This window comes from Lepidochelys olivacea (assembly GCF_965140295.1).
Source record: "Lepidochelys olivacea isolate rLepOli2 genome assembly, chromosome: 8".
NCBI lineage: Eukaryota > Metazoa > Chordata > Testudines > Cheloniidae > Lepidochelys > Lepidochelys olivacea.
Window position 1 is genome coordinate 98336457 of NC_140418.1, and position 14280 is coordinate 98350736.

General features: G+C 40.8%; 1 protein-coding gene across 3 annotated transcripts in view; it reads left to right on the top strand.

Annotated features, from left to right (window-relative positions):
- Window positions 1-14280, top strand: part of EPS15 (epidermal growth factor receptor pathway substrate 15) — a 108688-nt gene that overhangs the window by 13859 nt on the left and 80549 nt on the right. For all 3 annotated transcript variants that reach the window (XM_084636329.1, XM_084636327.1, XM_084636328.1), the window contains exons 3-4: window positions 6575-6664; window positions 8133-8180. In XM_084636329.1, coding sequence (XP_084492455.1) covers window positions 6575-6664; window positions 8133-8180 — 138 coding nt within the window. The remainder of the gene's footprint in view (window positions 1-6574; window positions 6665-8132; window positions 8181-14280) is intronic.

Consider the following 14280-nt stretch of genomic DNA (forward strand, 5'->3'; position numbering starts at 1 on the left):
TTGGCATTAGTGATAGAAGAATCCAAAAATGCCTTCAGATCTGTAAAACCCTCAGCTGTTCTGAGATTCACATTAAGAATCTTGCATGGGAATCCCTCACTGAACTTGTTCTCACAGGTGTTCAGGGCAAATGGCTCCCATTAGTGAGATGTAACTTTGAAATTTAGAAATTAAATTTTTTTTAACTAAATCCGTAAAGTAATGTGATTCAGCATAATTTCTAAGCAATGTCTCTGAGCTTCTAGCTGAATTTTTTTTTTTGAGGTCCGCATTCCAAGTACTAATTTCTGCATTCTAACTAACTAAATCAGATGTACCTGTATCTTTCTAAATCTAAAACATTCCTTTTTAACATTATTGAAGACAGCTTTGATAAACTTGCTCTCAGGACTCTCAACTTGGAAACAAGGAGAGCAAATCAGGGAAGGTAGTCAAGACAGCTGAGCAATAAAGGCAGCAAGTCCTAGCAATCTAGCCTCCATGATCATACAGGAAACTGCCTTAAATGTGACCACTATAGTGGATAGTAAGTTTTCAGTGTTTCAGTTTCTTCAATTGTTTGTTGACCAACTAATTAAAAGGAAAGGCTGATTTCAGAATAAGCTAACATTGGGGAACAAAAATGTAGCAGTGTCAGAATCAGCTCAAATAACAGCCACCTGTCTGCAGCCCCTCGAAAAGTCACTGTCCTAGAGGATAAAGTTGAAGATTTAAAAATAGACACTGCTGACTCAATATGACTCTGGGGTTTCCCTAAAAGTGGAAAAACACTGATCCAACAAGCACTTTCCTGAATGGATGCCAAAACTACTAGATCAAGTTACAGATTGGACCCATTGGGTATAAAATGGGGCTGTGCTTGACAGTACAGTTGCATGTAAATTATAAGGAGCTCTCTGATATGCCCAACATACCTTTTTTTTTTAAAAGGCAGCCATAAGCTTGCAAAAGTGTACCATCCCACTAAATCCCTGACTGTTGAACCCACTATTGTAAGAAATAAAAGTACTGATGATAAAGTGAGAAGATATTTAAAGTTCTGCTAAAAACTTTATTCACCTTCAGACTCTTACTAAATCACAATAGTTTTTTGCAGACTCTAAAAATCCTGCTGATTTGCTAGAGAACAAAAAGTACCACTAGAAGTGGAAATATCAACAGATTAAGGTGAACCTGCTCCAAGGTACCTGCCAAATGGCAAATCTCCAGGGCATTTTTATCAAAGCTTTTATCAGTGAATTCTATTCATGTCTTCAGGAGTGTCTAGTGCTCTGAATACCTCAAATGTTCTGTTACTTCCTTGAACAGGGAGAATTTTCCAATTTCTGTTTGCAAGACAGTATAATTGTACTCCTGGTTTTAAAAGAAAATACAAAAGACCGTAGATATTTACCAATATAAGCAAGAACATACTAGAGAGGGTTTTTTTGTTTAAGCAAACTATTGAACTTTCTCTAGCATCACTTCTCCTTAGCCATTCTCAATTTATTCCAGAGAGAGCTACAAATCATAATATTCAATTAACATTACACTTAATTGATCAACTAAACAATGGATTAAAAAAGACTTTGGGATTATTAAATGCCCTCTCTGCCTCTGGGATTATCTTTTGAAGTATTGGCCAAATTTAATTTGGGACATGAATTGAATTCCATCACTCACCCATTCTTCAATTTTCCATTTTCATATTTTGTTTGAACAGCTCCCGATCAGTCTTTGTCTTTAAAGATTGGCTGAAGGCCAAGTGTCCTCAGTTATATTTGTTTTGCTCTGTCCTTTGTAATGCTTGTAATAGCTGTCAAATCCTGCAGAATTTCAGGGCATTACAATCCATGATAAAGAACATGAAGTTGTTTTTGTTTTTTGAAGTTGTTTTTGTCCTGCTTTATATGTGAAACACAAGACTGTATTTGATCCCTTACAGAATCCTTGGAGGCTTATACAGCATACTGTTTGGTATACATATAAATATGATATTGTGTATGCACCCATCCATTGAGAGTTTAACTAATTTTTATGTTTTAGTGGTCCTCTGGGGGATTCAGATATCTGAGAAGATGGTGCATACAAATTTTGCCTAGCTTAACTAAAGTAATCATGCTAAATGTGCAACAACTTTTTATATACCTTTACTTTAAGATTTTCAAAGATGGCATAACCTTCCATTACTTAGCTGAGTCAGCTTGATTAAGTGAATGTTTTCCCCTTAATGTTGTACTTTCTTGTAGTTCTCCCAGTACTTCTACCTGGTTGGTATAAAAAATAGCTAGGTAAAATTGTCGAGCTGTCAGTAGCTCATGAGCATGAGTGCCAACCTCGAGGCAGACTGTCAAGGAAAGAGGCATAAACCCCAAACTGGTTGTATGTTCTATAATTAGATTTCACCAACCAAGTAACAAGTGTGAACTCTAAAGCACTCTGACAGCTTTAACATTAAATCAGACAATCTCTTTGGGCTCTCCAGTGTATCTTGCCACCCAGGCAAGCCTGCCTTCATAGCAGAGAGTCCCTTTCACCAGAAATCACAATAATATTCACGTTACTCTCTGTCCCAAAGGATCTGTCGCTGACCGCATGTTAGTTGTACCTTAGATCTCTTACCAAAGATAACACTTGTAGCCAGTCCTGTGATAACCTAGAAAAAAAGAAATGTTTACAAGATTAAAGCAGGTGCACGCACTCACACACACAAATGAGTTAGTCGTAGGTTGCAAAAGATAATAGAAGCTGCTATAATGTGGAAGCTCTATATGCCTTTTAGGGATAAGCAGCTTGGGGGATCCCTTGCTTATGCTTGGAAATGTTGTCCTCTCCAAATTCCAGGCAGCATAATGATAAAAATTTCTCCTTGACAGGGATTTTTATGCACTCCACCCCCCCACCCCTCCCCGCAGTGTCCAAGCTATGATTGGATAAGTGCTTTTGCACATGTCCTCTTCATGGATGTGGGGAAGCAATCAGTGATGTCTTTTGTCCACTTATGTTTCTACAATTGTTTGGTGTCTATATGCCTTCTTTTGTTGGGGAGTGGAAGACATCTCTTGTGGCAAGCTAGTATTTCACATTTGGAAATGCTTCTCTCCTGACTGCTGGGTTTTACAGTTTTAGCCAACACTTCTATAGTTGCAGAGCAAACACTTACAATATTACCTTTATAACATGGGGTACAGATATTATAAGTAAGATTTAATACATGGAGAATCCTACAAACATAAAGTCTAAACGCATTCCTATAGTTCTGATATTAGTTTTAACAATACTAATACGCAGGTGAACCAGGATAGTTTCCAGCTATGCATTTCAGTGTTCCGTGAGGCCCATGGGCCTTGGCATGAGCTGGCACTTGGTCTGCCCAGCCTCGCAAAAATATACATCAGTCAAAAGAACATCAATAATTGTCTTGTCAAAGACCAAACAAAAGGAAATATTAACCTATTCAACTTGAATGTTTGTAACCAAACATCTATAATTGCATGTGTTTGAAACTTTACTACTTTACAGAAACTCAAAGTAGCACATTGCTTTCAGTTGATTGTTTACAATCTGATGTATGTCTTTTGTAGATAGAAAATCTGAGGAATTGTCACAGGCTGAAGTGTCACTAGAGGAGGCTTTGGAATTAATTGAGAAACTTAACAGTAACAAGTCACTGGGGCCAGATGGCATTCACCCAAGAGTTCTGAAAGAACTCAAATGTGAAATTGTGGAACTATTAACTATGGTTTGTAACCTGTCCTTTAAATCAGCTTCTGTACCTAGTGACTGGAAGATAGCTAATTTAATGCCAATATTTAAAAAGGGCTCTAGAGGCAATCCCTGCGATTACAGACTGGTAATTCTAACGTCAGCACCAGGCAAATTCGTTGAAACAGTAGTAAAGAATAAAATTGTCAGACACATAGAAGAACGTAAATTGTTGCGCAGAAGTCAACATGGTTTCTGTAAGGGAAATCGTGTCTTACTAATCTGTTAGAGTTCTTTGAAGGGGTCAACAAACTCGTGGACATAGTGTACTTAGATTTCCAGAAAGCCTTTGACAAGGTCCCTCACCAAAGGCTCTTACGTAAATTAAGTTGTCATGGGATAAGAGGGAAGATCTTTTTGTGGATTGAGAACTGGTTAAAAGACAGGGAACAAAGGGTAGGAATAAATAGTAAATTTTCAGAATGGAGAGGGGTAACTAGTGGTGTTGCCCAAGTGTCAGTCCTAGGACCAGTCCTATTCAACTTATTCATAAATGATCTGGAGAAAGGGGTAAACAGCGAGGTGGCAAAGTTTTCAGATGGTCTTAACTATCTTGAGCAGTTTAGTATCAAAGCAGACTGTGAAGAACTTCAAAAAGATCTCACCAAACTAAGTGACTGGGCAACAAAATGGCAAATGAAATTTAATGTGGATAAATGTGCGTCACTTTACATTGGAAAAAAATAACCCCAACTGTACATACAATATGATGGGGGCTAATTTAGCTATAACTAATCAGGAAAAAGATCTTGGAGTCATCGTGGATAGTTCTCTGAAGACGTCCACACAGTGTGCAGCGGCAGTCAAAAAAGCAAATGGGGTTTTAGGAATCCTTAAAAAAGGGATAGATAATACAATGGAGAATATCTTATTGCCCTTATATAAATCCATGGAACACCCACATCTTGAGCACTGCATACAGATGTGGTCCCCTCATCTCAAAAAAGATATAGGCATTAGATAAGGTTCAGAAAAGGGCAACTAAAATGATTAGGGGTTTGGAACGGGTCCCATATAAGGAGAGATTAAAGAGGCTAGCACTTTTCAGCTTGGAAAAGAGGAGACTAAGGGGGGATATGATAGAGGTATATAAAAACATGAGTGGTATGGAGAAAGTGACTAAGGAAAAGTTATTTACATTTCCCATAATATAAGAACTAGGGGCCACCAAATGAAATTAAAGGGTAGCAGGTTTAAAACAAATAAAAGGAAGTTCTTCTTCACTCAGCGCACAGACTGTTGAACTCTTTGCCTGAGGAGGTTGTGAAGGCTAGGACTATAACAGGGTTTAAAAGAGAACTGGATAAATTCATGGAGGTTAAGTCCATTAATGGCTATTGGCCAGGATGGGTAAGGAACGGTGTCCCTCGCCTCTGTCAGAGGATGGAGATGGATGGCAGGAGAGAGATCACTTGATCATTACCTGTTAGGTTCACTCCCTCTGGGGAACCTGGCATTGGCCACTGTCGGTAGACAGGATACTGGGCTGGATGGACCTTTGGTCTGACCCAGTATGGCCATTTTTATGTTCTTATGGCTATAAGATTTTGCTCCCTCAGGAGATTAGGTGACATCCTGTCCTAGGGACCTCTCTGTAAATGTGGAAGAATGCAATCTTGTACCTCAGTGTGCTGCCAGAATTATCATTGACTTCCTCGATGTGCAAATTACCTCCGTTTCCTCCAGGAGAGGAAAAGGCTAACTCTAAAAGCTGGGATGGCCAAGGACCAGTTGACCATTGCAGACTTTTCCAGGGCTTATTAATAATGAACTCTGAACTACTCAATGAAATTTAACCTGTCTCTTGAAGATTCCTGTATCTACATAGAAGCCAGATACTTTGGAGGCATAGTTACTGAAGGAGAAAATATACAATTAGGAAGAACTCATTAGAAGAGATTCAGGTGGTGGTCTAACTCAAATAAGATCTCTACTGTACAATTTCTTTTTTGAGTATTGCTCAGATGTATACTTGAAATCCTATAACTTCTGCTGGAGACTTTAAAACACAACCATAATCAATGGTAGAAAACTCTTGAATGCCACCCTTAAAGCTTTTATTTGTAACACTTACAAATAAATGAGGTATTTCATGTTGGATGCATGTTACTATCTTCCTTCATTTCTTACTAGAATTATTCCAATCTATATTTAAAATAAACTGTGAGAGGAAGGTGATCTAGTGGTTAGGGTGCTAACTTGGAACTAAAGGAGAGCTGAGTTCAATTCTCTGAGTATCTTCAATGTAATGAAAGTTTTATGTTAGCTGTTTGATTTTAAATATTCTGATTCCTGTGTGGCTGTTCCCTTTTTTTTTTTTTATGTTGAATATAATAAAACTGAATCTGTTGTGTGGTTAAATTCCTGGAATGAAGTTTAGTATTTTTTTTGTCTGTCTCTAAATAAAATATAGTTTTAATAGACTATAGTAGCAGCATCGTGATAAGTTATTTCTCAGATCTTCTCTGTAAGTCTGTTAATATTAAATAGATTACAAAACGTATGTATGATCATAAATAAAAACTAATGTAATAATATTTAAGTCCCTAGTATTAACTCTTAAGTACAAAGTGTGCATAAACTTAGCCTAAAATGTTAACCTCTGGGGCCTTGGCAGTGAAATAGTGGATTCATTTTAGCACCCAGATTAAAATGCATCAGTTCTAATGTAAAATGCATTCATTTTGAAAGGAAGCTGTGGAAATACACTGGAGAGAACTTAGTCACTTTAGAGTAGAAAATATGTGCACTCTTCCCTGGTAGCCTAATGATGGGGCAGGTGTATGTTGCAGCAATTCAGAGTGCTAACCTGTGATGATCTCTCTTACAGGTTGATTCTGGTAACACTGGAAGAGTAGTGGCTTCTGATGCTGCTGCTTTCTTGAAAAAATCTGGGCTGACAGACTTAGTACTTGGAAAGGTATAATGAGTAATATTACGCCTTTAATTATGCTGCCTATAGCTGTTGTCAATTTCATTTCAGAATTGAATTACTAGTGTATATATATTTCATAATCTCATTTTATTTTTATATATATATACACACACACACATATACAATTTGCTTTTATATATTGCACCTCTCAACCAAAGTACCTTAAAATCACTGATACAACCTCTGTGGATAAATAGTATTGTACTTACTGTGCAAGTTATGCTATGAGGATTAAGGTTTGATCCTATAAAGTACTAAGCACTCTGAGGGTGCTCTGCACTTCCTATGTAGTATGTTACTTGTGACCATATAACCAGTAAATGACAGAGCCCAGGTACTTTATTTTAAATGGTAGAAAATATATATTCTAAGGACATTTTGGTCATTTGGCACTCTAACATGCATTTTATACTAGATACAAACCTACATTATAGAATTTTATTAGGTAAGTTGCGCAGGTACTTTAGTTATAAAATGTGACTTTTCCTTAAACTATAACTGATCAAAATTTTTTATAGTACATGAAAAATGAGGACAGAGTGGTGACCTTAATTCCATGATTTATAAACTATTGACAAATTTGCAGCTAGCCTAAAAATTGTCATGTGATTGAGTAAATAAATTGAACTCTGAGTTTGTTTAAACTTTTAATTTGTAGACTGTAACAGATTGTAAAAATTTATATTTACGTTTACTTTAAAATATTGAGCTCCGTGACCTTAACGTGTTTCTCTGCACTGCTTTGTGGGCTCCCCGAATTTGATTTTCAGTTTTGCTCTTTCAAAGAATAAGGAATGCAATTCTTGGATCCCCAATTACTTTTTAATCTTCAGAAACTTAAAATTGTTGGTTTTTTTTTTTTTTTTTGGGGGGGAAACTTGTTATGGCAATGTAAATAAAACATACAATACCCCTTACAGTAGTGTGGTGTCCAAAAGGGATTTTTTTCCACTTTGAAATGTATATCTTGTGTACAAAGGTACGTTAAAGATTTAATGGTTAAATTACTGGATTCTGTTTCCTTTGTGTATTTAATAAGAAATCATTAGGCATGATTAGCAGATTCTGTGGAAAGTGGAGTAAAATTACTGAAGTAATGTAAAACAAGCAACAGTTGAAGAATGAAGTGCATTGGGCCAAATACTCCTTAACTCTCTTTCGATGGCTTGCTCGGTGTTTTTTGACAATTGGACAAATCTAGTTAGCTAATGGATTCAAGTTCCATTGTCTCTTATCTTTGCTCTTCAATTTAACTATTAGTTGCATAAAATTATAAGAGTATTTACATTTGTCAACATAAATGAGTCATTATTATGAAGAATTTGCAGTCCTAGGATTAGAGATTTATACTTGAGTTACATTCCTTGTCTAAGTAGGATGAGGATTTGTCAGTTAGCAACAATTTTGCTGGCACAACTATAAACCATGTTTTTTTAATTCTTTTTTAATTTAGATTTGGGATTTAGCTGATACGGATGGCAAAGGTATCCTGAACAAACAGGTAGGATTATTTTAACTGTTTCATTAAGGGAATAAGTTTGTTTGGATGAAAAATTTCTTGTTTAAAATATTAGCAAACAGATTTTTTTAAAACTAGAATTCAGAGGAATACAGAATTTCCTTAAGAATGCAGTAGTTTGTTTTGTTGGAAGCAAGGATAAAGGATTTTTAAACCGAATGCTTCCTGTAAAAAGGCTAATATTTCTAGTTTGAATGTCCCTACAATGAATTTGAAAAACACAATTCACTGGTGTTGATTTCACCATTCCTACTTGGCCTCAGTGTCACTATACAATATAATACATTGAGAACCATGATGCTATACTCAGGAATAAGTTAAAGTTCTTCTTCGAGTAGTGTCTCTATGGTTGCTCCATTCTACCTACACATTTTGAGCAGCGATTTCTCATAGCAGTGTCCATTTGGTCCACGCATGCGTGGTAGTCAGTCGTTCTTGTGCCCCCTTCGATTGTGTTATAGCACTGCGGGGGCGAACCGCCCTCAGTTCCTTCTCAGCCTGAGACGGAGCTTTAGCAGTTGTCCTGCTGTGATTTCCTCAACTCTGTTTTTCTCTCTGACTGATGGTTAGTAGTAGTGTTAGTGCTAGCTTTGCATAGTAAGGAAATGTGAGAGAGCTTCTTGCTTTAAAAAAAAAGGTTCATTTTCTCTACGTAGTTTCTACTTCTTACTGAGAGGGAATGCCTGGTTCTCCTGGCTTCAAGCGCTGCCTGTCTTGCTGGGAAGCAATTCTGGTCCATGACGGACACTCACACTGTATCTGTTGTCTTTGAGAATTGCATGTTCATCAGAAGTGCAACTTTTGTCTGGCATTGAAATCAAGAGCCAGAAAAAATACAGAGAAAGCTCCACCTTCTCATGATGGAGAGCTCTCTACATCTGGCCTCCAACCCAGGCCAAGGGACACCCCCCACCCCCCCCATATGTCGGTCCCCACGCAAGTCTGCTGCCTCAGAGCCCCACAGTTCCAGGGCATCTAAGAGGAAGACAGGACTCCTCTCGTAAGCCCTTGAAAGAACATACGCTGGATTCGCCAGCTAGAGCACCCATCTCTAAAAAGCTGAGGTCATCAGTTTCCTCAGCTACCCCAGCATCACAATCAGGTACTGTTGAGCCTCCTTATTCCTTAGGTACCCAGGGCACAGCTAGACTGCAAGGTGGCAAAGCCATGGGCCCAGAGAGACCATCTGGACTGTTATCAGATCATGGTGGCAAGAAGAGCTCTTCCTCGGTACCAAAGAAGCCCACTTGGGCTCTGACCATGCCTCCCTTGGAGCACACAAGACCTTCGGTACTGTCAGCAACTGCGCTTCCCTCCGAGCTCCCAGTCTCTGTGGTACTATAGCCAGCCTCAGCCATGACTACCTCACCTCAGACTTCAGCCTCAGTACCGATCACCCTTGCGGTACAGCAGGAGTTCCATTTTCCCTAGGACCTGGCTTTATCTGACATACCTGATTCTGTGCTTCTGAGCTCCAAAGGTGCTGTTGGTACCGAGAACAACCAGCTTACCTGAACTTTGCCCAGTACCAGCTATTACCTCAGACCTCTCCTGGTGCTCCACCATTCCTGAGTGAACTTGAGGAAGAGGATTCTGATGAAGACCTTGCCTCGGTCTCCTAGGTGTCGGTTCAGGGCTCTCCTCCTCACTCCTAGAGAAGTCCCTTCCCAGACGCCTCTGCTGAAGCTGCAACTGTTCATAGCCCACATTTACCACCAGGTGCCTACTCCCATGCCGTATGCACCTCCTCCCTGGCCATATTGGGACCCATGGGTGGCTTATCACCAACAATTTTTTAAGTGCCACCCACCATAGAGAGGCATCATCTACTCCCTCTAGGAGGCTAGGGCCAGAGAAGGGATCTACTCTATGGCCAATATCTTCTCTTCATCTCTTGATGAAGCAGTCATGCTTCCTCCTCCAACCCTGGCAGTTTATTTTAAACTTTTACAGGACCTGGTCAAGAGGATTGCAGATTCGCCTCAAGGCGTTAGAGCCTCATCATAAGCTCCTCAACCTCCTCCACTCACCCTCATCGGCCTGTATAGCCTTGCCTGCTAGTGAGGCACACCCCAGCTTCTATTCTGCCTACATGCAAAAGAGCAGATAAAAAGTATTATGTCCTAGCAAAGGAATCAGGGTTATTTTCCCATCCCTCACCTAACTCCTTAGTAGTGGTAGGCAGCACCATGCTAAATCCACACCTTGCGACAAAGACCACAAGTGCCTGGATTTACTCGGGAGAAAGTCTTACTCCTCAGTCTGCCTACAATTTAGAATTGCCAATAGTCCGGCCTTGATGGCAAAATACAACTATGGGAACTATACCAAGCTGACCTCATTCGTTGACCCGCTACCAATACAACACAGAGAACAGTTCCAGGCTATTGTTGTGGAGGGCCAACTTCTTGCCGGGACAACCCTACAAGCCTGCTGTGACGTCACTGATATTTCTGCTTGTTCATTTGCTACAGTGGTGGTGATGAGAGGAGCCTACTGGCTCCAGCTCTCTGGATTCCTGAAAGTGTTCAGAGTTCAGTTGAGGACCTTCCTTTTGATGGGTCTAAGTTCGCACATAGCACAGACTAGTCTGTGCTAACATCGAAGGACTCTAGAGTGACCTTGCATTCACTTGGTATCTATACTCCCATGTACAAGAGAGAGCTCAGCAAGTCTCAGATGGCCCAGAGACCCTGCCCCGTCCAATTCCCCGCCTGCCAGAGGTTATATGAGTCACACTAGAGAAGGCAGAGATTTCAGAGAAGGAAACGGTCCTCTTCTCAGCTTTGCTGCTGTCCACCTCCAAGAAGTAATTTTGATGGATTGGTCAAGGGTTTGAACTGCCATCCTCGTCCCCTTCTGCTGCACTGATTCACCAGCCTTCTTCCCTTCGGTGACCGCCTCCATCATTTCACACGAGCCTGGGAGTTAATCACTGTGGACAATTGGGTTTTGGAGATCATCTCCACCGATGACACCATCCTCTTTACTTCATTTCCACCAATGAACCCCCCCTTCCCCATCGCTCTTCAGGGATCCCTGTCATGAGAGTGTGCTTTATCAAGAAATAGACTCTCTCTCTTATGCTTGGGAACTATACAACCAGTCCCCATGTTGCACAGAAGGAAGGTGTTTTATTCAATGTACTTCCTGTTACCAAAAAGGTGTGGAGGTTGGAGACCCATCCTAAACCTGAGACTACTCAACACCTATGTGAAGGTACAGAAATTCAAAACGATGGTGCTAGAGGAAGGGGATTGGTTCTCAGCCCTCAACTTTCAATGTCCTTATTTCCACATTGTTATCCACCCATCCCACAAGCGGTTCTCTGCTTTATTCTTGGCCAGGTTCACTTCCAATACAGAGTGCTCTCCTTCGGCATATCATTAGCCGCAGGGGACTTTCTCAAAGATCGTGGTGCTGGTAGTAGAGCAGCTCCACAGGAAAGGATGACTGGTTGCTGAAGGGTGGCTCACTGGAAGTGATGTCTCAGGCAACTTTTGAGGCCATAGACTTCTTCCTCGAAAGGGGCCTACAACCGAATATACAAAAGTTAACCTTGACCCCTGTGCAAAACTTAGAGTTCATAGAGGCACATCTCAATTCAGTGATAGCGAGAGCCTACCTTCTCTGCACAGGTTTGTGGCTCTTTCCAACATAAGAAACACAATTCATCTCAGCCCCAAAACCACTGTCAGGAATTGCATTCAGTTATTGAGACATACGGCAGCCATTACGTACATTACAGAACATGCAAGACTTTGAATGCCCTGCCTTGAAGGGTGGATCAGAACTGTCTAGTCACCCACTAGACAGTCTAAATATGCTTTTTTCCATACCTACCTTTTGTAAAACAATCCTTCAACTGGTGGAAAGACCATCATAATTTGTGCACAGGAGTTCCATTTGCAAGTCCTCCGCCAATGATCATTATGATGACACATGCCTCTCTGCTACGGTGGGGAGCACATCTAGACGCTTACATGATCCAGGGCAAGTGGATGTCGCAAGAGATGATGCTACATATCAATCTGCTGGAACTCAGAGTACTTGGATATGCCTGCCTCCAATTCCTACTACAAAACAGGGGCGCAAACACAAAGATTATGACAGATTATCATGTATGTTTGATATCAACTGCCAAGGAGGAGCATGATCCCCCTTCCTTTGCACTGAGGCTGTCAGGCTTTGGAACTGGTACATATGCAACCAGATCATCAACACAGCAGCCTCTCTCTCAAGGATTCAGAATGTGACTGCAGATGCATTCAGCAGACACTCCTTGTGAGACCATGAGTGGGAAACAGACCCCAGCATATTATACTACATATTCTGTCAATGGAGCACCCCTCAGATAGGCTTGTTCACCATAGAATCAAACAAGAAATGCACCAACTTCTGCTTGAGGGGTGGATTGGGTCACCAATCCTTAGGGGTTGCTTTTCACCTTCAGTGGTCATCAGCCTTACTAAATGCATTCCTACTGACCCTCCCTAATAGCCAAAGTTATGCTCAAAATAAAGATAGAGGCCAGGGTCATTCTAATAGTTCCAAACTGGGCCAGGAAAATGTGGGTGCCTTACCTTCTACAGCTGTCTGTTTGCTCTCAAATTACTCTCCACACTGCTCCCCATCTCCTTTCCCAGGAGGGTGGGAAGATTTTTCATCCTAATCTCTTAATGCTTCGTCTCAAAGCATGGTTGGTCAATGGCTCATGGGATTAGATACACCCTGCTCGAAAGACATAAAAAGAGTACTATTACACAGCAGGAAACCATCTACTTGCTACACATATTCTCAAAAATGGACATGCTTTTCCACCTGGTGTGACTGCAGACAGATTCCACCAACGACTGTATCACTTCAGGAAATCATGGAATACACCCTAATGCTGAAAATCTTGGGCCTGTCTATGAGCTCTAGAAGAGTCCAGCTGGTAACCATCATGGCTTTCAACCACCCAATAGAGGGTTATTCTGTCTTCACCCACCCGACCACAGCAAGATTCTTTCGAGGTTTGGGAAACCTTTTATCTGCCAGTCCAACTTCCTACTCCAGTATGGGACCTCATTCTGTTCCTTAAATCCCTTACAAGACAGATGTTTGAACCTTTGGCTATTTGCATGCTGCTCCATTTGTCAATTAAGATGGCATTCCTGATAGCCATCATGTTGGCGTGACATGTTGGAGAATTAGGGGTCCTAATTGCATACCCTACTTGAAATGATTTTTAAGGACAAGGTCATGCTGCGGCTTTGCCCCAAGTTCTTACCTAAGGTTTCTTCCAAGTACCATCTTAATCAACACATTCACCTGCCTGTCTTCCACACCAAATTGCGTCTAAATCTCCAGGATGCACTGCTGCACACCCTGGCCTTCTACCTAGACAGAACAAAGCCCTTTGTGAAGTGATGCATCTCACTAGCAGATAAGTCAAAAGGGTCAGCAATCTCTAAACAGAGACTTTTTCCAAATGGATATCAAGCTGCATTAACTCTTGTTAACAGTCTTGCAGTGTTCAACCACCTTCGGTTATACGCACTCATTCTACAAAGTTTATTGCTACTTCTACAGCCTTCCTCAAAAATGTGCCAGTTATTGAAATCTGTAAAGCCACTACTTGGGCATCTGTTCATATGTTCACTGAACACTATGCAATAACTCACGACTCTGCCTCTGATACTGTGTTTGGCTTGGCTGTGCTATCCTCCATACTGGACTTGACTTAGAAGCCCACTCCACTTTAGAGTATACTGCTCAGTAGTCACCTAGAGTGGAGCACCCATAGGGACACTATTTGAAGAAGGAATGGTTATTCACTTTGTGCAATAACTGTGGTTCTTTGAGATGTGTGTCCTTATGGGTGCTCCCCTATCTGCCCTCCTTCCCCTCTGCTTCGGAGTTTTCTGCCATGGGGCTTTGCAGTAGAAAAGGAAATTAGGGCAGTTTGCCCACGCAGTACTATGTAACAATAGCTCAGGGCATGAGACTGACTAACACACATGCATGGGCTGAACAGATACTGCTGTGAGAAATCTCTGATCAAAGCCACTGGGGGTGAGCACCATTGAGAGAAGAAGTT